At 43.1% G+C, this 23,690-nt stretch overlaps 1 protein-coding gene and 1 long non-coding RNA gene across 3 annotated transcripts in view; one reads left to right on the top strand and one right to left on the bottom strand.

Moving 5' to 3' along the window:
- Nucleotides 1-22,304, top strand: part of APOB (apolipoprotein B) — a 39,489-nt gene extending 17,185 nt beyond the window's left edge. Inside the window, 13 exon segments of the mRNA XM_032497103.1 lie at nt 1,949-2,114; nt 2,116-2,132; nt 2,907-3,028; nt 6,683-6,893; nt 7,469-7,644; nt 7,769-7,956; nt 8,411-8,556; nt 10,237-10,610; nt 11,128-18,180; nt 18,183-18,707; nt 19,103-19,217; nt 19,314-19,497; nt 20,401-22,304. Of these exon segments, the coding sequence (XP_032352994.1) occupies nt 1,949-2,114; nt 2,116-2,132; nt 2,907-3,028; nt 6,683-6,893; nt 7,469-7,644; nt 7,769-7,956; nt 8,411-8,556; nt 10,237-10,610; nt 11,128-18,180; nt 18,183-18,707; nt 19,103-19,217; nt 19,314-19,497; nt 20,401-22,026 (10,903 nt within the window). The 3' untranslated portion in view covers nt 22,027-22,304.
- LOC116668909 overlaps nt 1-23,690 on the bottom strand; it is a 161,182-nt gene that overhangs the window by 2,334 nt on the left and 135,158 nt on the right. The window contains exon 3 of one of the 2 annotated variants that reach the window (XR_004326170.1): nt 7,938-8,060. The exons of the other annotated variant lie outside the window; for it this stretch is intronic. This is a non-coding gene — a long non-coding RNA (uncharacterized LOC116668909). Of the gene's footprint in view, nt 1-7,937; nt 8,061-23,690 lie in introns of those variants that run through there. 2 annotated transcript variants of the gene reach the window in all.

Here is a 23,690-nt window from a genome sequence, read left to right as displayed (position 1 = left end):
ATGTTGAATGAGATGCACGAGGTCCCTGACCTAGAGCCTCCAGCTTACAGGAGGGCTGAGGTAGGGGAAGCATTGGAGGACCATGAAATTCTGTGTCGTGGAACCTGTGGCAGTGAGAGAAAGCTTTCTGAAGAAAGCCCCCTGAGCTGAGCCCTGGAAGCTGTGTCAGAGGTACCCAGACAAAAGAGGAAGGCATGAGCGTTCCCGGGCAAAGGGAAGAGCACGTGCAGCAGCCTGAAGGGGAACGTAAAGCGGTTGGGGAACTACAAGAAACTCCGTGTGGTCAAGAGTGTGGGGCGCACAGTGAGGGAGGCCGTGCCGGGCTGGCCAGGGGCAGCCGCAGGGCCACCTTAAGGAGTTTGGACTCTTCTGAAGGCAGAAGGGCTTAACATGGGTGCATAAATACAATAAGGCTGGTGTTTCAGGAAACTCTGATCCCAGAGTGGAAGGTGGGGGGACAGGAAGCGTGGCTGGTGACAGGGAGTCCCACTGAGAACCTGCTATGATCGCCCACGGGAGAGGTGAATGCGGTCCGTGCCAGACGAGGCCCACGTGGGCAGAGGAGTGAGCCCACCCGGGACTCCGCAGGGGGTAGGAACGGGAGCACTCGGTGATTGACTGGGCATGGGGCCAGGAAGGAGGCGAGGAAAAAGAAAGAGGAAAGAGGGACTGAAGAGGGAGAGCAGCTGGCGTGGAGGATGATGACAAATTCAGTTTTCAGTGTGCCGCCTGGCAGGCCTGTGAGACGGCTGATTACAGCATCCAGCTGAGAGTCGGGCCCGTGGGCCTGAGCTCAGAAAAAAGGTTCAATTTCTATATACAGATTTGGGACTCATCGGCACATAGAGGTTGCTGAAGTTAGTGATCAGCATGTAGAGACTGATGCAGGGACTGAGACAGAAACGTGGAGAAGATACACACGTGAAGGGAAGAGGCATAAGCGAAGAGCGAGAAGAGGTGACCAGAGAGGCAGGAGAACCAAGGCCATCAGGGGCGTAGAAGCCCAGGAGTGGCCCCACAGGGAGGCCATAGTTGGCACTTAGGGCTTCAGCCCGCCCACCAGCACAGCCTGGTCTTAGGGCACCTCTAAAATGAGGACCCAGCACTGAGAAAAGAACATGAAAGCATCCTTGGATGAAACAAGGACACTGTTGAACTTTTTTGCACTTTCGTACTTTTTAAGTAATTGGGAGGAGGTTACCATCGTCTTTTTCAGAAGTTTCAGATGGTAAAGTCTTTATCTGGCCATAAGGGAGCAGCTCTACTGAATGCTTCCGAGATCAAGAAAGAGTGTCCATTGGAGGCGACTGGAGAGGCTGTTGGAAGCAGCTCCAGAAGCACCTGTTCAGTAAGAAGGCTGTTGAAAGTGGAGGCTGCAAAGGCTGGGAAGTTTCTTGATTGTGAGGGAGACCACAGGAGGCTAGAAGCGAAGGCAAGGGGTGTTGTGTTTATGCACGTGTGTGTGTGTACACAATGCAAGAAGAGACTTGAGTGTGTTTAATGCTGGTGCAAAGAAGCCGGTAGGGAGAGATTTCAGATGAAAGAGAAGCAGGGCACCCCTTATCCTGCACCTTGGGCAGGAAGGGGCACACCCATGGTCAGGTCCCAGTGATCGTCCTTACCTCTCTGGGCCTGTTTCCTCTGTAAAAGGACACTCTTAATGCCTACCGTTGTGGAAATTACAGATAACAGATGTAACGAACTTAGTGCAGTCAGTGCCTTAGTGCAAGTTGTTTTGGGAAACGTAAGAGTCACTGTGATTGTTGCCTTGTTGATGTTCTTACTGTTCTTTGATTCTGGGTAAATCAAAGAATTTGAAGTGGGTGTGGCCAGGAGGGAGATGGAGGGCAGGATAAAGAAGGGGGCATTTGCATGGGGAGAATTGGTGATGTTCATTTTGGTTCATGACTTGAAGATAACTCAGGTTTTTTTTCCCTTTCTTCACTAGTAACACATTGCATTTGGTCTCTACCACCAAAACGGAAGTGATCCCACCTCTAATTGAGAACAGGCAGTCCTGGTTGACTTGCAAGCCCTTCTTTACTGGCCTGGACTACTGCACCTCGGGCGCTTACTCCAATGCCAGCTCCACAGACTCTTCCCCCTACTACCCAGCTGACAGGGGACACCAGGTCAGAGATGCTCAATGTCCTCACCCAGCATCCACTCACTTTCTTCATTATGGCCACCTATCAGGGCCAACGGAAAATGTATGTTGGAGGTGCTGTGTCACCAGCCACAGGAATTTGCACTGTCCTTTGATTATTTAGAACAGTGGACCTCTGCCCAGCACACCTGAAGGGTACCCACATTCCTACCTGCCCTTTGATTCTAGGACAGGGTGTCTCCATAGGTGGGGAGGGGAAGGGCAGTGTTGGAAGGTGAGGCGTCATGATCCCTAAGGGAGGTCTTGGCTCAAAACATAAATAACCAAGATGATTATTTCAACTCTCTCAGGGAATGGTACCCATTGTCAATTGAGAATCACTCCTTTAAAAGCATCTCTTTGTAGGTGATACCCCATTTCCCTCCCTCAGGCATTTGAGGAGCCATCTCAGTATGGACGGATACTGATTTGCTCCTAATTCAGTATCCACATCTCTGAGCCTCCAGACACACTGTCATGATCCTTCCTGGAGCCCACTCCCACCTCTTGTTCTCAGCTTTGCTGACACACCAGCCAGCTTCTGCTCTGCTGGTTCAGAAACCCGGGGCATCCTGGGATCTGTCCTTGCCTCGGGCTTTTGGAGAGACTGAAAGGGCTTTATCATTAGTTAAGGACAAGAGACAGTGTTAAATAAGGACCATATTTTTGTTGCAATTGAGGCTGAGTTGTTTGGGGGGACAATCATCATCACCATTGACAGCTCTAACCTTACACACCGTGTGCATTATAACATCTTTAGATTTGCACTGGAACTGAAGCCAACGGGAGAAGTAGAGCAGTATTCTGCCAGCATGTCCTACGAACTCCAGAGAGACGGTGAAGCCTTGGTGGACATGCTAAAGTTCGTAACACAGGCAGAAGGCAAGTATCCCAGAGAGGGCGCCTTTCTTCTCTGCCCTCAGTCCTGGCCCAGGACTCACAATGAGAACATACTTATTTAATGTAATCAACAAATATTTACTGAGTGCCAGGTAAAAGTCAAAACTGTTCTAAGAGCTGAGGCTAAAACAGTGAACAATGGAGATAAGGTCACTGCTTTTGTGGAGTTTATAGTAAATAACCAAACAGGTCAGTATTCAGAATGTCGGATTGGTGCTGGGCAGAAGAATAGAGCACAGAGGGGTCTAGGGAATGTTAGGCGTGGCAGCAAGGAGGAAGGATGGGGGAAGGCAGCGCCACTTGGAATGATAAGGGGAAACTCTCACTGGTAAAGGGAGCATAAAATAAAGACCTGAAGGAAGTCATGGGATAAGCCATATGGAAAAGTGTTACAGGCTGAAGGGCCAGCAGGTGCAAAGGCCCTGAGGCAGGTGCATGGTTGCTGTGTCTGGGGAAAGGGAAGAAAGCCAGCATGGCTGAAGCAGAGAGTGGAGGGAAGAAAGTAGTAGATGAAGTCAGAGAGATAGGAGGTGGTGGGGGAGGGATGGTCCGTAGGCTGTGGTAAGGGTGTTGGCTTTTACAATGAGTGAAACAAGAAGCTACTATTTTTTTAATTTAAGTATAGTTGATTTACAATAGTGTGTTAGTTTCAAGTGTATAGAAAATGATTCAGTTATATATGTTTTTTTCCTTCAGATTCTTTTCCATTATAGGCTATTACAAGACACTGAATATAGTTCCCTGTGCTATCCAATAGGTCCTTATTGTTTATCTATCTTAAACATAGTAGTTTGTATCCGTTAATGCCAAACTCCTAATTTATCCCTCCCCTCCTTCCCTTTGGGTAAACGAAAGTTTGTTTTCTATGTCTGTGAGTCTGCTTATGTATTACAAATAGTTTATATCATTTTTTTTAGATTTCACATATAAGTAATACATGGTATTTGTCTTTCCTTGTCTGACTTACTTTACTTAGTATGATGATCTCTAGGTCCATCCATGTTGCTGCAAATGGCATTATTTCACTCTTTTTTTATGGCTGAGTAGTATTCCATTGCATACATATGCCATGTCTCCTCTAACCACTCATCTGTTGATGGACACTTAGGTTGCTTTCATGTCTTGGCTATTGTAAAATAGTGCTGCTGTTGGGGTGCATGTATCTTTTTGAATTAAGAGTTTTCATCTTTCCTAGGCATATGCCCAGAAGTGGGATTGCTAAATCATATGGTAACTCTATTTTTAGTTTTTTAAGGAACCTCCATACTGTCCTCCATAGTGACTGCACCAATTTACAGTCCCACCTACAGTGTAGGAGGGTTCCGTTTTCTCCACCCTCTTCAGCATTTATTTTTTGTAGACTTTTTAATGATGGCCATTCTGACCTGTGTGAGGTGACACCCCACTGTAGTTTTGATTTGCATTTCTCTAATAATTAGCAATATTGAGCATCTTTTCTTGTGCCTGTTGGCCATCTGAATGTCTTCTTTGAAGAAATGTCTATTTAGATCTTCTGTCCATTTTGTGATTAGGTTGTTTGGTTTTTGATATTGAGCTGTATGAGCTATTTATATATTTTGGAAATTAATTCCTTGTCAGTTGCATCATTTGCAAATATTTTCTCCCATCCTGTAGGTTGTCTTTTCCTTTTGCTTATGGTTTCCTTTGCTGTGCAGAAGCTTATAAGTTTGGTTAGGTCCCACTTGTTTATTTTTGAAGACGCCACTGTTTGATTTATGTTTATGTGGAGGAAAGACTTTAGGGGCACCAGGGCAGGGAAACCAGTATGTAGGCTGTCACAATAGTCCAGGCCAGAGATGGTGGCTCTGGATTAGAGTGGTGGCAATGGGGATCTGAGAAGTGGTTGGATTCTGGTCATATTTTGAAGATTAGGTGGACAAAATTTGCTGAGACTGTGGATTGGGACAACTATAAGAGAAAAAAGGCAGCCAGGACAGCTCTAAGTTTTAGGCCCGAGCAACTAAAGAATGGGGTTGCCATTTACTGAGATGGAAAAGGCTACTGGAGGAGCAGGTTTTAGGGGATGGGGAAACTTAGATGCTCACTTTGGAAGATTTTTTACCTAGATTTTTTACCTGTATGTCACACAATTAAATGAGAAAAACAGAACCCACAGGAGAGGGGGTGCATGCAAGGGATACATACTGAAAAAAGTGTCATGTGACAAGAAAAGATATAAAATGGGTACTTTTTTTTTTCAATTTATAGTGCATGTTTGATAGTCCATTTATTTCAGACCATTGCATATTCTACTCCATACTATGGTCACTCCTATTTTGATTTCCTTCTATTTCCTTTAATATTTTACTTCACCTTATCCTCCATTTCATTCCTTTTCTCATATAACATATTTTTCTTTTCTTCCATATGCCATTAGATATTTCCATTTTGCATTCCATTCCATTTTTTCCATTATATTCCATTCATCTTTCCATTTGATAGCCTGTTCAAGTCCACATTCCATTTTATTCCAATTTCCACTAAAATCAGTCTCAATTTCTTTACATTCTGCATTCCATTTCAAATCCATTTTCCACTCCATATTAACACTTCAAATACCATTCCATTCTATTTTTGTTGTGTCTCAGTCCAGTTGCTCATCCATTCCACTAAATGTCCCATTTCATTTGGCCAAAATTGCTGTAATAGCAACTCTCAGGAGAACCACTTACCAAAATTTTTATCAAAGAATTACAGATGTGTATGGTCTGTATCAAAAATTTCCTTTTCTGGGAATTTATCCACAACAAGGTCACATTTGAGGATAGGGACAATTTTTAGTAAAAAGGATATGTCTTACATTAATGTGTTATAGAGTGAAAAGTTGGAAACAACATAAAGGTTGATCAATACAGCAGTATTTGAAAATGTAAGCTTCCTCCATAAAAGGAATATTTTGTAGTTATGCAATGGCCTTGGGAAAATATATAGTTATTAACATGGAAAGTGTGTTTTCTGGACTTTCTGGAAACCTGAGAATCCCATGACAAAGGAAGCGAGGAACCGGGAAGGGTTTGTAGGTAGAGGGTCCTATAAAGATGTCATGTTCCCCTGACACAGAAGGACTCCAAGCCCGTATTGTTCCTCGAACACGCTGAGTGTTTCTCTTATCAGAACCTTTTGCATTTCCGGTTCCCACTGCCCGGAATGCTCTCGCCCACCCCCAGGAGGCAGCATGGCTCAGCCTCTCTCTTTGTTCAAGTCTCTGCCCACACACCCCCTTATCGGAACTCTGACCACCACACATGAAAGGGCACCTCTTCTGTCCCTTTCTAGCCTTCATCATCTTACCCAGTTTTACTTTTCTTCCTAACATTTATTACCACCTGACATAAATAATGTACTTTCTTATTGTCTGTACACCTCCCACGAGAATGTCAGCTCTAGGAGGGTAGGGACTCCCAGTGCCCAGAGCAGTGCCTAGCACGTGATAAGCCATAAGTAAATATTTACAAATGTGCGAGTACCACTGGGTTAAAAGTTTAAGGTTAAATCCTGAACTGTGTCCTCTTTTAAGCACATTAAGTACTTGGGGGTTTCTCTGCCTTTTTCTCTCTTTCCTTCCTAAACATGGTTTCTGAATACACGCCTTGGTTTTCTTGTACATACTTCCAGGTATGAAGCAAACCGAGGCTACTCTGATGTTCAGATATAATCGGCAGAGTAAGACTCTGTCCAGTGAAATCCAAATCCCAGATTTTGACGTTGACCTTGGAACAGTCCTCAGAGTTAGTGATGACTCCGCTAAGGAAAAACAGTCTTACAGGCTCACCCTGGACTTTCAGAACAAGAAGATCACTGAGGTCACCCTCACCGGCCACATAAGGTAAGGAAGGCTCAAGGGGGTCTAACCTGAGCTGCGGGCCTTCGTGGCTCTTTCCTCTCTTCCTTTTCAGCTTTAGAGCTGACCAGACCAGGGGCATCCCTGGTCTACAGTCTGAGAGGCAGACAGAGCCCTCAACATTCTGACCCTCTGCACACATCCAGCTGGACCTTCCTTCCATGCACTGGGTACTTACTGTTCATCAGGCAGTGCGCTGGGTGCTTTAAAGAAACTATCTCAGTGAGTCACAACAAACTGCAAGGAAGGTATGAGTTTCCCTGTTTTATGGATAAGGAAATGGTAGCTCAGAGGAGTTTAATAATTTGGCCAAGGCAATGGAGATGGTAAATGGGAGAGCAGGGTTCAAACAGTTTTTGAAAACTTTTTCTCCTACACCTCCTCAGAAAGACCTGAATTTGTGCTGAGTTGGCTCTAGAAGTTAATGAGTTTAATCTTGGGTCATTTCTCTAACCATTCATGTGGCAGGTATTCATTGTCCCAGATGGAACTTTTGTTTAATCCTGCGTATCCCCTTGGAATGAACAAAGTTACTGATGTCAACTGTTTTTTTTCAATAGTTATGACAGGAAGGAAGAAGGCAAAATCAAAGGTGTTATTTCCATACCCCGTTGGCAAGCAGAAGCCAGAAGTGAGGTCCTCACCCAGTGGTCTCCCTCCAAACTACTCCTCCAGATGGACTCATCCGCTACAGCGTACGGCTCAACGATTTCCAAGAAGCTGGCATGGCGTTACGGTGTGTACTTCCTCCCAACCTGAGCACTTCCGAGAGCACCGAGTGCTTGAATGCGGTGTTGGGAGCCACAGGTGGGGCCTCACCCGCTACTACTGACGACTGTTTCATGTGTGTGTGTTTGCAGATGAAGAGAAGATTGAATTTGAGTGGAACACAGGCTCCAACGTGGACACCAAAAAAGCAGCTTCCAGCTTCCCCGTGGACCTCTTTGATTTTTCTAAAAGCTTGTATACGTATGCCAGCCGTCTCTTGAATCACAGAGTTCCTCCAACAGACATGACTTTCCAGGACATGAGTTCTAAATTAATAGATGTAAGTACAAACCAGTCAATAAGTACAAAGTTATAAAGTGCTAATTTTATAGGTGAGAGTATCCAAGGGTGGATAAAGGCAGGCTTCGTGCCCCCAGGGAATTCCTGGGGAGAAAAAGAAACACTCATGAGTGCATAGTTACCCAGTTACACAGCTATATGTGATAAATATCAAGTGAATACTACCAAGCAGAAGCATTTCCTGTGCCTAAAATATCACAGGGAGCTTCAGGACACTGGATAGGGGTTTGACTATGTTATATGTTCCTTTTATAAAATACAGGAAGAGATTAATGACAACCGAAATTCATAATTTTTTATGATTTATTTTTTTAACTTTCAATACATCATCCTGCTTAATGATCGATCTACCAAATATGGATCAGCACCTAATGTTCATTGTGATTTGATGCCCATCCATGTCCACTGCTCTGAAAAGCTGTATTATTTTGTAGGCAACAAATATATGGCTTCTGGAGGCATCTAGGAATCTTCCTTATGGCCAGAAGCTACGAGATCATCTCAGTGGCCTACAAGAGTTGTACCTCCAGAAAATGGAATTGCCAGACTTCCACATCCCAGAAAAGCTCTTCTTGAAAAGGTAAAAATAAAGGATCCCGAAAAGTTTCTTGAACCAGGGAAAGTAAATGGAAGATTTTACTTAGCATGATTTAGACTTTTTCAAATTTACATTTTAAAGGAAATGAGCATTTTAAGGAGATTAGTAACTGTAGCATAAATACTGTGGCAGAGGTCAGATATGTGAACGCCAACCCAGTCAAAAAAAAACAAACAAACCTAAGAAATTGGGGGATTCTGGTACTTTCACCCTAACATGTTTTATTTATTCACTACAACCTGAATTTGAAAACCATTCGGTTTTCCTCCACTGTAAGTGAACTCCTCGTCTATTCAGAATCAGGATATACTCATAATTGTGAAGAATTTAGGAGTGTCTAGCAGGATTGTTGACTCGCTGTTGAGCTCAGAGGTTCAGAGCAGCCACGGGGCGTGGAATGAAGGCAGATTCTGAGAGGATGTGTCACTTTAGCAGTATGGCATCATCCTTATGGGGAAGTCGATTCTAAAATGCTCAGGCTCCTTCCATACTTACATGTGATGCTTTGATTCCTGTCGTGAAAATTTAAAAGCTTAGCATGAGCTGAATAGTCTGTCCTGGATTGTAGACTCTGTGTTATCTTCAGGGTTAAGAGAACAAGTGCCCTGTGTCACACGGGCCTTTCTGTAGTCTGTGGCTGAGCAGTAATAGACCAAATAAGTGTGCGAAAGGGCCAGAAGTCCACCAAAGCACTCATCCAGAGGAGACAGGAAGGCAAGAGAAACAGCCGGCAGCTTCAGAGGCACCTCTTCCTTCACCACTAGTTTCTGACCAGCAGTCTTCTCTGTGCTGTGCTTTTCAAGGCAGGACCACAGGGCTTTTCAAGCATCCCCCTGCTGAACGTCAGGATCCTGGCCAGGCAGCATCCTGTCCTTCATGGAGTCACGCAGTGAACAGTTTATTTGTTTACAGCACTTAAACTCTGCCATCCTGCTTTCTTCTTATGAGTTGTGTAACAGTCCATTGGATGTGCATAGTATTGAAAAGATTGCAAAGTGCTTTTAGATATTTTTTTTTCTTGTTTCATATCCAAGGCCAGCTCTGTGAGACCAGCAGAAATGGTCTGTTATCCTCACTGCACAGATAACGTCACTGAGACCCAGAAAGGCAAATTCCCTAACATGGTATCACCAATGAGTGGATGCTAATGCTGTAACCCAAGATTACTGACTCCCACACCTGTGCGCTTTCCACATATCAAGTTGCCTCTTCAGTTTAGCAAATATATATCAAGTGCAGTCCTCTGTGCAGTACTAGACTCGGTGCAGTGAGAAGATAAAAACTGGATAAAGTGTAATGTTCCCCCCAGGAAGACACTGTGTAGACACTGACAAATGAACAAATAAGTATTACTCACATAAGCAGAATTATGACATACTCTTTAAAATCGGTGTAAAGGATAGTGTTGCTGCAACAACAAGGGAAGTTAACTATGACTTAGACAGGATGGCAGTAATAAGGACACAGCTCTTGGAAGGCTTTTGAATGGATGTGAGTGTTTGATAGGTTAGGTTAAAGCCAAGGGACTCCAGGCGCGGCGAGGAGCAGGAGGAGCAGTGCAGTATGGGACTGGAGCGGGGCACGTGCACTACTGCTCAGAAGGTCGGGAGGCAGAGAACTTGCTGCTGACTGTGGGGACACTGTCTCTGCTCTTCATTTCAGTGACGGTCGGATCAAATACACCTTGAACAAGCACAGTATGAAAATCGAGATCCCTTTGCCTTTTGGTGGCAAATCCTCCAAAGATCTAAAGATGTTCAAGACTGTTTGGACACCAGCCCTCAACTTCAAGTCTGTGGGATTCTACCTGCCACCTCGAGAGTTCCAAGTCCCCACTTTTGCCATTCCCAGATTGTACCCACTGCAGGTGCCTCTCTTGGGTGTTCTAGACCTCTCTGCAAATGTCTACAGCAACTTGTACAACTGGTCCGCCTCCTATACTGGCGGCAACACCAGCACAGACCACTTGAGCCTTCAGGCTCAGTATCACATGAAGGCTGATTCCGTGGTCGACCTGCTCTCCTACAGTGTGCAAGGTGAGCTTCGCTCGAGGAGAGGGTGCACAGAGCTGATTCACTGCAGGTTCCAGGGACAGCCTCCTCTACAAAGGGGAAAGCTTGGGCTTTCTTACAGATATTTTTCTTGCAGTTGGAAGTCTACTCTTTTTCACTTCTCTCTCCCTCTCTCTCTCGCACCAAAAATACTTACTAAACACACAGTATGTATCGAGTATTCTAGTAGGCAATAAGAGAAAACAGATAGCTAAACTGGCAATAAGAAGTCAATGTGAGAGGTACCATGAATGGGGTCTAGTGTATAAGGTACAGTGGAGGCACTTGACAAGGGAACCCAGCAAGGTCTATAGTGGTCAGGGAAGGCTTCCTGGAGGAATGCCTTTTGCTATCAGATTTTATGCTCCTGTTTTAGGCGGGGGAGACTATGACACAACTGACTCAGACCAGTGGGACTTCATTATTGAAAGATTTTCAATATAGAAATTGTTCTGAAAATGTGTTATGTAATTTAACCAGTATGTTTTGATTTTTATGTTAGGATCTGGAAAAACAGCCTATGACCACAGGAATACTCTCACCTTATCAGGTGATGGGTCTCTTCACCACAAATTTCTGGATTCAAATGTCAAATTCAGTCACATGGAAAAAAATGGAAAGAATCCAGCCTCAAAAAGTTTGCTAATGTTCGATGCCTCTAGTGCCTGGGGACCACAGATATCTGCTTCAGTCCATTTGGACTCAAAAAAGAAACAGCATTTGTATGTCAAAGAAGTCAAGATCAATGGGCATCTTGGAGCCTCTTCGTTCTATGCTAAAGGCGCATATGGCCTGTCTTATCAGAGGGACCCCACCACTGGCCGGCTAAGTGGAGAATCCAATCTGAGGTTTAATTCCTCCTACCTCCAGGGCACCAACCAGATAATAGGAAGCTACGAAGATGGAACCGTCTCCCTTACCTCCACGTCGGATCTGCAAGGTGGCATCATGAAAAATACCGCTTCCCTGAGATACGAGAACTATGAGCTGACCCTGAAATCCGACACCAATGGGAAGTATGAGGACTTCGCCACTTCTAACAAGGTGGATCTGACCTTCTCTAAGCAAAGTGCCCTGCTGCGTTCTGAGTATCACGCTGACTACAGGTCACTGAGGTTCTTCACCCTGCTTTCTGGCTCACTAAACTCTCATGGCCTTGAATTGAATGCTGACATCTTGAGCACGGACAAAATCAATAGTGGGGCTCACAAGGCAACACTGAGGATTTCCCAAGATGGAGTGTCTACCAGCGCAACAACCAACTTGAAGTATAGTCCCCTGGTGCTGGAGAATGAATTCAATGCGGCACTCAGCCTCTCTGGAGCATCTATGAAATTAACAACAAACGGCCGCTTCAGGGAACACAATGCAAAATTCAATTTAGATGGAAAAGCTGCCCTCACGGAGGTATCACTGGGAAGCGCTTATCAGGCCATCATTCTGGGTGTCGACAGCAAAAACATTTTTAACTTCAGAATCAACCAGGAGGGGCTTAAGCTTTCAAATGACATGATGGGCTCATATGCTGAAATGAAACTTGACTACACAAACAACCTGAACATTGCAGGGTTATCACTCGACTTCTCTTCCAAACTGGACAACATTTATAGCTCTGACAAGTATTATAAGCAAAATTTTAATCTAAAGCTGCAGCCCTATTCTCTGGTGACTACTTTAAACAGTGACTTGAAACTCAGTGCTCTGGATGTGACCAACACTGGCAAATTACGGCTAGAGCCCCTGAAGCTGAATGTGGGCGGGACCATAAAAGGAACTTATCAAAATAATGAAATAAAACACATCTACACTATTTCTTATGCTGACTTATCAGCAAGTTATAAAGCAGACACTGTAGCTAAGGGGCAGGGAACAGAGTTTAGCCACCGGCTCAACACAAACATCGCTGGGCTAGCTTCAGCCATTGACATCAGTACAAACTACAATTCGGACTCACTGCACTTCAGCAATGTTTTCCGCTCTGTGATGGCCCCATTCACAGTGACCGTCGACACACATACAAATGGCAACGGGAAACTGGTTCTCTGGGGACAACACATTGGGCAACTGTATAGCAAACTTCTGTTGAAAGCAGAACCTCTGGCCTTTACTTTCTCTCATGATTACAGAGGCTCCACAAGTCACCGTCTCATGTCCAACAGGAGCATGAGTACTGCTCTTGATCACAAAGTCAGTGCCCTGCTCACGCTGGCCGAGCAGACAGGCACCTGGAGACTCAAGACACAGTTGAACCAAAATGAATACAGCCAGGAATTGGATGCTTACAACACTAAAGACAAAGTTGGTGTTGAGCTCAGTGGACGAGCCCTGGCTGACCTCACTATGCTGGACATCCCTATCACGGTACCATTTTTACTCAACAAGCCCGTCAATGTAATTGATGCTTTAAAGATGAGGGATGCTGTTGACCAGCCCCAAAAATTCACTATTGTTGCTTCTGTGAAATATGATAAGAACCAAGATGTGCACACCATCAACCTCCCATTCTTTAAAATCCTGCCACAATATTTTGAGAAGACTCGGGGAGCAGTTATAGTTACACTGGAAGCTATACAGAGAGAACTGAAACGCATCAATATTGATCAACCCATGACAAAATACGTAGCAGTTCTGGGCAGACTTCCACAGCAAGTTAATGATTATCTGAATGCATTCAATTGGGAGAGACAAGTTTTGAGTGCCAAGGAGAAACTAACTGCTTTCACAAAAAATTACAGAATTTCAGAAAATGATTTACAAATGGCATTAGACAATGCCAAAATCAAGCTTAATGAGAAACTATCTCAACTACAAACATATGTGATACAATTTGATCAGTATATTAAAGATAATTATGATTTACATGATTTTAAGGCAGCTATTGCTAAGATTATTGATCAAATCATTGAAAAATTGAAAATTCTTGATGAACATTATCATATCCGTGTAAATTTAGTAAAGAAAATCCATGATCTATATTTGTTTATTGAAAAGATTAATTTTAACAAAATTGGAAGTAGTACTGCATCTTGGGTTCAAAATATGGATACTGAGTATCAAATCAGAATCCAGATACAAGAAAAATTACAACGGTTCAAGACACAGATTCAGAATATAGACATCCAACACCTTGCTGAAAGGTTAAAACAACTGGTTGAAGCTATTGATGTCAGAGTGCTTTTAGATCAGTTGAGAACTACAATTCCATTTCGAAGAATAAAGGAGATTATTGAATATATCAAATACTGTGTTGTAAGTCTGTTTGAAGATTTTGAAGTAACTGAGGAAATCAATGCTTTCAGAGGCATGGTCCATGAGTTAATTAAGATGCATGAAATAGACCAACACATCCAGATTTTAATGAATAAATCAGTGCAGCTGGTCCACCAATACAAGTTGCAGGAGACTGTTCAGAAGCTAAGCAGTGTCCTCCAACAAGTCAAGATCGAAGATCATGTTGAGAAATTGACTGGGTTTATTGATGCTGCTCTCAAACAGCTTGAAGCATTATCTTTTAAACAAGTTGTTGAAGAAGTAAACAAATTCCTCGACATGTTGGTAAAGACATTAAGGTCATTTGATTACCACCAGTTTGTAGATAAAACCAATAATCAAATTTGTGAGGTGACTCAGAGAATCAATGGTGAAATTCAGGCTCTGGAACTTCCACAGAAAGCTAAAGCACTGAAACTGTTTGCAGAGGACGTGAAGTCCGTGGTCTCAGCCTATATGGAAAACCTAGGTGCCACCAAAATAACTGTATTCTTTGATTGGCTACAGGGGACTTTAAATTCCACGTCTGTAGTTCACATGAAAGCCAAATTCCAAGAGATCCTGGAAGACACACGAGACCGAATGTATCAAATGGATTTGCAGCGGGAAGCTCAGCGATACCTGTTCCTAGTTGGCCAGGTTTACAACACACTTGTCACTTACATTTCTGATTGGTGGAGTCTTGCTGCTAAGAACCTGACTGACTTTGCAGAACAGTATTCTATCCAAGACTGGGCTGAAAACCTGAAAGCATTGGTAGAACAAGGGTTCACTGTTCCCGAAATCCAGACCACCTTCGGGACCATACCTGCCTTTGAAGTCAGTCTCCATGCCCTTCAGGAGGCTACATACCAGACTCCTGACTTCACAGTCCCCCTGACAGATCTGAAGATTCCATCGGTTCAGATAAACTTCAAAAAGTTGAAAGATATAAAAATCCCATCCAGATTTGCCACTCCAGAATTTACTGTCCTCAATACCTTCCACATCCCTTCATTTACAATTGACTTGGTAGAAATAAAAGCAAAGATCATCAGAACCATTGACCAAATGCTGAACAGTGAGCTGCAGTGGCCAGTCCCGGAAGTGTACCTGAGGGATCTGAACGGGGTGGACACTATTCTTGCTAGAATCACTCTGCCAGACTTCCACTTACCAGAAATCACAGTGCCAGAATTTGTAATTCCAAATCTCAACCTTACAGATTTCCAAGTTTCTGACCTTCGCATACCAGAATTCCAGCTTCCCCACATCTCACACACTATTGAAGTACCTACTTTTGGTAAGCTGTATGGCCTTTTGAAAATCCAGTCTCCCCTTTTCGTATTAGATGCAAATGCTAACATTCAGAATGCAACTGCTTCAGCTAGTAAGGCAGAGATTGAAGCTTCCTTCACTGCCGAAGGAAAATCCAAATTAGAAGTCCTCAATTTTGATTTCCAAGCAAATGCACAACTGTCAGACCCTAAGATTAAGCCACTGGTTCTGAAGGAGACTGTGAGGTTCTCCAGCAAGTACCTGAAAACAGAGCACGAGAGTGAAGTGCTATTTTTTGGGAAGGTTATTGAGGGAAAATCAAACACAGTGGCAGGTTTACACACAGAAAAAAATACACTGGAGCTTAGTAATGGTGTGCTCGTCAAGATAACTAATCAGCTTACCCTGGACAGCAACACAAAGTACTTCCACAAATTGAACATCCCCAAACTGGACTTCTCCAGTCAGGCTGACCTGCGCAATGAAATCAAGACTCTGTTGGAAGCTAGACACATAGCATGGACTTCTTCTGGAACAGGATCCTGGAAATTGGCACGCCACAAGTTCTCAGATGAGGGAACACATGAATCACAAATTCGCTTTACTGTGGAGGGACCCATCACTTCCTTTGGATTGTCTAATAAGATATATAGCAAATACCTAAGAGTAAACCAAAGTATGGTTTATGAATCTGGCTTCCTCAACTTTTCTAAATTTGAAGTCCAGTCACAAGCCGAATGCCAGTATGTGGGCCGAAGTGTTCTCACTGCCAAAGGCATGGTCCTGCTTGGAGAAGGGAAGGCAGAGATAACTGGCAACCATGATGCTCATTTAAATGGAAAAGTTATTGGAACTTTGAAAAATTCCCTTTTCTTTTCATCCCAGCCATATGAGATTACTGCATCCACAAACAACGAAGGAAATTTGAGAGTTAGTTTTCCATTAAAACTAACGGGCAAGATAGACTTCCTGAACAACTATGCACTGTCTCTGAGTCCTAGTGCCCAGCAAGCAAGTTGGCAAGCAAGTGCCAGGTTCAACCACTATAAGTACAATCAAAATTTCTCTGCTGTAAACAATGAGAAAATCACTGAGGCCTACGTAGGAATAAATGGAGAAGCCAACCTGGATTTCTTAAACATTCCTTTAACAATCCCTGAAGTGACTCTACCTTACATAAGGCTCACAACTCCCCAGGTGAAGGATATCTCCTTATGGGAAAAGACGGGCTTGAAAGGATTCTTGAAAACAACAAAGCAGTCCTTTGATCTAAGTGTGAAGGCTCAGTATAAGAAAAACAAAGACATGCATTCCATCTCAGTTCCTTTGGATGCATTTTATGCGCTTATCAATCATAACATCCATTCCTTCAACAGGCATTTTGAGAAAGTCAGAAACAAGGCCTTATATTTTTTTAACAAATCGTATAATGAAGCAAAAACTACATTTGATAAGTACAAGGTTGAAAAATCCCTCAACGAGCAGCCCAAGACCTTTCAAATTCCTGGATATACTATTCCAGTTATCAACATCGAAGTGTCTCCGTTCACCATGGAGATGTTGCCGTACGGCTATGTGATCCCAAAAGAGATTAGCACTCCCAGCATCACCATTCCAGGCTCTGGTGTCTATGTGCCCTCATACACATTAGTCCTGCCGTTCCTAGAGCTGCCAGCCCTTCATGTCCCCAGGAATCTTCTTGAGCTTTCTCTCCCAGAGCTCAAGGGATTGAGTACCCCAAACAAAATTTTAATTCCAGCCATGGGCAATATTACCTATGACTTTTCCTTTAAATCAAGTGTCATCACACTGAATACCAATGTTGGACTTTATAACCAATCAGATATTGTTGCTCATTTTCTTACTTCCTCTTCTTCTGTCATCAATGCCCTGCAGTACAAATTAGAGGGCACCTCAAGTGTGACAAGGAAAAGAGGGTTGAAGTTAGCCACAGCTTTGTCTCTGAGTAATAACAGATTCATGGCAGGCAGTCATGACAGTACCATTAGCTTCACCAAGAAAAGCGTGGATGCATCAGTGACAACTACTGCAAGAGTCCACATTCCAATTCTGAGAATGAATTTCAAGCAAGAGCTTAACGGAAATACCAAGTCAAAACCTACTGTCTCTTCATCCATTGAATTAAAGTATAATTTCAATTCCCCCAAACTGTACTCTACTGCTATGGGGGCAGTTGACCATAAGCTCAGCTTAGAAAGCCTCACCTCTTACTTTTCTATTGAGTCATCTACCAAAGGAGATGTCAAGGGTTCTGTCCTTTCACGGGAATATTCAGGAATTATTGCCAGTGAGGCCAGCACTTATTTGAATTCCAAAGGTACTCGATCTTCTGTGAAGCTGCAAGGAGCTTCCAAAGTTGATGGTATCTGGAACATTGAAGTAAAAGAAAGTTATGCTGGAGAAGCCACTTTTCAACGCATATATGCCATCTGGGAACACAATATGAAAAACCACTTACAGCTAAAGGGCCTCATTTTAACATCCGGAGAGCAAACAAGCAAAGCCACCCTGGAGCTCTCCCTGTGGAAAATAGAAGCCCTTGTTCAGGTCCATGCACGTCAGCCCAATTCCCTCCTTAATGTCAATTACCTTGGCCAGGAAGTGTCCCTGCATGCCAACACTGAGAACCAGAAAATCAGCTGGAAAAGTCAGGTCCAGGTTCATTCTGGGTCTCTCCAGAACAATGTACAGCTTTCCAATGACAAAGAAGAGGCACTCCTTGACATCACAGGCTCCTTGGAAGGGTACCTGTGGTTCCTCAAAGACGTTATCCTGCCAGTTTATGACAAGAGCTTATGGGACCTCCTAAAGCTGGATGTAACCACCAGCATTGATAGGAAACAGTACCTCCGAGCTTCAGTTGCCCTTGTGTACACCAAAAACCCCAATGGCTATTCTTTTGCTATCCCTATGCAAGAACTGGATGATAAATTTATTATTCCTGGGCTGAAACTGGATAATCTAAATTCCGTTCTTGTCACACCTGCATTCCACATCCCCTTTACAGATCTCAGGTTCCATCCTACACACTTGACTTTGGTGAAATAAAAATCTACAAGAAGCTAAGTACACTGCCATTTGCCCTCAACATCCCAGCACTACTCAAAGTGAAATTCCCCAAAGTTGATGTTGGGATAACACAATATTCCAAACCAGAAGCCTCCTCAGTTCCCTTTTTTGAGATAACTGTGCCTGCAACTCAGTTAACTGTGTCCCACTTCACCCTTCCAAAAAGTATTTCTGTTGGCAGTGCTGTTTTATACCTAAATGAGGTGACCAGCAACACTGCAGGCTTCAAGCAGCTGACTGTCAACATGCCTGAGCAGACTATTGAAGTTCCTTCCATTAAGTTCTCTGTACCTGCTGGAATTTTCATCCCTTCCTTTGGAACACTGACTGCACGCTTCAGGGTGGCCTCTCCCTTGTACAATGCCAGTTGGAGTGCTGGTTTGAAAAACAAAGAAGATCATGTTGAAACATTCCTGTATTCCACATGCAGCTCAACCATTCAGTTCCTGGAATATGACCTCTATGGTAAGGAAATTTCCTGACTCCCCTCCTACAGGCTATATTTTTTCAGTGAGACTTGTGAATAAATAAGTATGCATTTAGATTATGACTAGAAGCAAAATTGATCTCTCTAGCCCAATTTGAAAGAAGAGGGAAGGTGATACAGAAGGTTATACATGTACAAACCATCCTGTAGAAAACCTACTGACATTCCAAAGGAATAGGTTCAAGGAAAATAGATTTTTCTGTAATCATTTTAGGACGAATAATGTCTCCTATTTTTTTAAAAATAAGGACTGCGTGTTTCAAACATATAAGTAAGGCATTTAGTTAAGACAGAATTCCCCATATTTTCACAATAAAAATGTTTTTGTCCTGCAATTACTAATCTAATGAAATACAAACTCTCTCCCATTCAGTTGTAGGAACACACAAAATCGAAGATGGCATGTTAGTCTCTAATACTACAGGAACATTTGCACACCGTGACATCAGTGCAGAATATCAGGAAGATGGCCAATATCAAGAACTCAGGTATGGAAGTTTCATTTTCACCTCTTGTCCAGTCACTGTGATGTTTGCCACCTCCATAGCCCTTTCATGATGGCTCATCTGCTTTTCTGCTTTCAGGTACTGGGATGCAAAGGTTCTTCTTAACATCACTAGCCCAACACTGACTGATGTCCGTCTGCGCTACGAAGAGGGTGAGAACCACCTCTCCTCCTCGGTAGCCTCCCCAGCCATAGGCACCGTCGGCATCGACTTGGAAGATAATGATACCTTGTGGAAACTGAACCTCTACTACCAACCTCAGGTGAGTCCCATCTAAGGGGCCACACGCCCCAAGAGCAAGTAGAGAATATGGGCAGATAAATTTAAGTCAGTACTAAGCGTTAGCTTGGGGCTTTCCCAAACTAGGTAAAACACAAGCAGTGAGCAAGCTGAACTTCTTTTGTGGGGAACTATTGTCCAGAAAGTATTGGGAGTCTTTTATTGATTTTATTAGATGCACACATGACCTCATATTAGCACTATTATTTTATTACATTTGGGCAAACCTAGAAAGATGAGGATTATGCCTCATCACCTAAATCATGGACATACTCTGCCATATGCTGAGTACAATTTTCAGATCATGGTTTCTGGAGTATTGGAAGCTTAAAAATTCTTCTCCACAATAGTTAGGTGAGATATGCCAAATTTCTCTCATGTACTTTATAAGCTCTGCCAGGGCCACATTAATGATGCTTTAGGAGAGGAGAAGAAATAATCAGGTTCTATTCCTGAAGTTTGTCATAGGCTTGGAGGATGGATGGCTTGTGATACTGATCTTCTAAGTCTCTGCTACATGGGCTCTGGACTTTTTTCTTTTTTTGCTACTTCTCCTTTCTCTAAGTTAGTCTTTTCCTGTGTCTTTCTTCCCTTCTCTTCCCCCTTCTCTTCCTCCTCTTCTAATCTTCAGTCCTAGAAAGGCCTTAATGTTAAACTCTGTAAATGCCTTGCATAATGTTATCCTTTCTGGGGCATATGTTAAAGAGGAATTAACAAGAGTGGACTTGCTGAACCATAAGACAAACACATGAAAGATAAATCCCCATCAGGATATGAATGATCCTCTGGTCTTTACTTTTAACTGCTAATGAAGTTTTAGTGTAGTCTATTATGTAATCAAGATAATTGAAAATATGTTCTTTTCATCCTTGTTTGCTGGCTTTAGTCCTCTCCAGATGAAAGATTCAACATATTCAAAATTGAGATGAGGGATGAGGAATCAGATGAGGAATTTCAGATCAAAGTTAACTGGGAAGAAGCAGCAGTGTCCGAATTGCTAAGCTCTCTCAAGGACAGTGTGCCCAAGGCCACAGGGGCCTTTTATGACTATGTCAACAAGTACCACTGGGAGTACACAGGACTTGATCTGAAAGATGCTTCTTTAAAACTGAGAAGAAGTTTGCAGAGCAGCGCTGATCAGGCCTATCAAGAGGCTGTGAGGCAGACGGATGAGGTGGACATGAGGCTCCAAAGGCTAGCCAGAGGCACCACTAAAACCTACCAGCAGTGGAAGGACAAGGCCCAGAGTCTGTACCAGGAACTGTTGGCTCAGGAGGACCAAGGTGACTTCCAGAGACTCCAGAATAGGGTGTTTGACAGCTTAATAGGAGTTGCTCAGGAAACTAATGTGACAGTCAAGCGTGTGACTGACTCATTCATTGATTTCCTGAAGTTCATCAGATTCCAGCTCCCAGGAAGAGCTGAGAACTACACTGGAGATGAACTGTGCAGTATGGTCATCATGGAAGTAGGAAAGGTACTGTCCCAGGTACATTCAAAAATCTGGAGTGGGTTAGAAATACTGTTTTCCTATTTCCAAGACCTGATGCAGAAATCTGAATTAATCAAGGACCAAAAGATTACATTTCCTTTTGGTTCGATGAGTTATCAACTGATAGATTTAATCTCGGAGTATGGGAAGCTGCTGAAACTTTTATCAGAAGAGGTCCAAAAGGCATTTACTGACCTCCAGTCTGTCAAGATTACAGAGCTGCTAAGTGATCTTCAGAGATTTTTACAAAGCATTTTCCAAGAGATAGAAGAAGAACTTCAACACTTAAAGGAGAAATTTCCTTATCTCATTAATGATACCCAAGACAAGACCAACACAACCTTCAACATACATATTCCATTTGCTTTTAGACTCCTGAAAGAAAACCCAGACCTTAACTTTGGTGATTTTAATGAACTTGTTCAAAACACACTTCAGGAAGCTTTTCAAGAGTTACAGCATCTTCATCAGTACATAAAGGATCTTCGCAAAGAATATTTTGATCCAAGTATGGTTGGCTGGACAGTGAAATATTATGAACTTGAAGAAAAGATTATCAGCCTGATCAAGAACCTAGTAGGTGTCCTTAAGGATTTGCATTCCAGATGCACTGTCGGTGCTGCTCAGCTGTCACGTCAAGTTGAGCGATTTGTGCAGAAAGATATCCAGGAACATCTTAGCATCCTTGCCGATGCAGGTGGAAAAGGGAAAGAGAAGATTGCAGAGCTTTCTACCAGTGCTCAGGAAATAATTAAAAGCTGGGCTGTTGCAATGAAGGAAATCATTTCTGATTACCACCAGCAGTTCACATATAAACTACAGAATTTTTCAGACTACCTCTCTGATTACTATGAAAAATTCATTGCTGAGTCTAAAAGATTGATTGACCTGTCCATTCAAAAATACCACGTTTTTCTGAGATGTATCATGGATTTACTAAAAAAGCTACAATCGGCCACAGAAGATAACATAAGCCCCTACATAAAGGTTGCTCCAGGAGGATTTACTATCACCTTCTAATTTTTTATAGCAATTCTCATTTATTCTTCTGCTCCTATTAAGTTTTCACACAGTAGGGGAAAAATTCAAACTGTATGTATTAATATAACCATACAGCAAGCCAGCCCTGTATCAGAAGCACATATGAACTGAACCTGCTGGCATCAGAGCTCTGGAGGGCTCTGGACTCTGGGAAATGACATTTTTTTGCAAGTTAAAGAAAAACCAACGTCTGAGTTATTTTGCTAAACTTTGGGAGAGTGAGAACAAATAAATAAATTCTTTATGGTGTATCATACCACTCAGTGTGACTCATTCATATTGAAAGATAGCAAAATGAGAGTATTTATTCAAATGTCTGACATTTCAAAACCTCTAGAGGAACACACAGTCTTTTGATAGAGTAAATGGGGAAAGGGAGAGTTTGAGGAGGGGAAATATTTTGCCGCCTGAAAAAAAGTAACTGATCTCAGGGATTATATTTGCCAAGTGAGAATGGAAAACTGTTTGCAAGGCTTTCACAGAATTTGATCCATCGGAGCATCTCATTCTATGCCACCAGTTCTTCCTCACCAACCAGTCTGCCTTTGCCAGGCAGGGTTCTCTGCTAGGCTGCGAGATAAACCAGTAAGACTTTTATTTCACTCGCCTGCCAAGAGTGAAGAAGGAATGACTGAGAAGTCCTAGCCCCACAGGCTTCATGGCAGAAGGGATCCCAGAAGGCTCCCTGCAGCTCAGCCAGAATCCATTCAAGGCAAAGGAGGTAAGGGTGGGAGAGGAGGCGTGGGACGTATGTTCCTAACGTTTCTGGGACCAAGCATGCATTTATGCTCTTGAATTTCTTTATTTCTCCAAACTTAATGTGCAACCATCCTAAGTGTAATCAAAACCCAAAGGTTTCCCCTGCCATACCCACTCACCTCAAATTCTGATTTTAAACACTGGCAACATCCAGTCAGAACATCCAAGATGCGCTCTGGTAAGGGGAGGCTGCAAAGAAGCTGTGCAGCCCAGCTGTCACTAATACCATTGGGAAGTTAGCTTTCCCACTTTGATTTCAGTGGCACTGGAGGACAAAGGAAGGTTGTAACCTTTGGGGAATAGGAAATTGGACATCCACCCACCCAAGTCCTACATGAGGCCTGTTTTGGAAAAGGCCCCTTTTATCCAAAAATACCTTCAACCACCACCTTTCTTTCATAAGGCCTTCACATTTCCTTGATGATGTCCACTCAAATGTACAAGCATTACCCAGAAAGAAAACACATTAGCCTATTGCTATCTTAGCAGGATTCTTCTGTCTGGAACTGAGGAGCCAGAAAGAGTCATAAGGAGGTGGAATACATGATAGTGTATGGATCTGGTACTCAAGAGTCTTTTAGCAGATGGATGGATGGATAGTTGAGTGAATGAATGAGTAAATGAAGGGTCATATCTGAGAGTGAGAGAAAGGGGACAGTGAGGCCCAGGTCCCAGAGCATCACATGAGCAATTCCAGGCATAGCTCTACGAGACTCCCTGATGAGCTGTGAGCAGCAAGAATCTACTGAGTGTTCACACTGAAAGGAGGCCTGGGATTATGGCTTAATTTGGAGGGAAAGGAGGAGTCCAAGATTCCTGGTGCTCATGTGATGATCAACCTGTTTCTGGGGCATGAGAAGAGGGAAAAAGTAGACACAAATTGA

This window comes from Camelus ferus, chromosome 15, assembly GCF_009834535.1.
Source record: "Camelus ferus isolate YT-003-E chromosome 15, BCGSAC_Cfer_1.0, whole genome shotgun sequence".
NCBI lineage: Eukaryota > Metazoa > Chordata > Mammalia > Artiodactyla > Camelidae > Camelus > Camelus ferus.
Note: the sequence above shows the minus strand (reverse complement) of the source record. Positions and strands in the feature narration are given on the sequence as shown.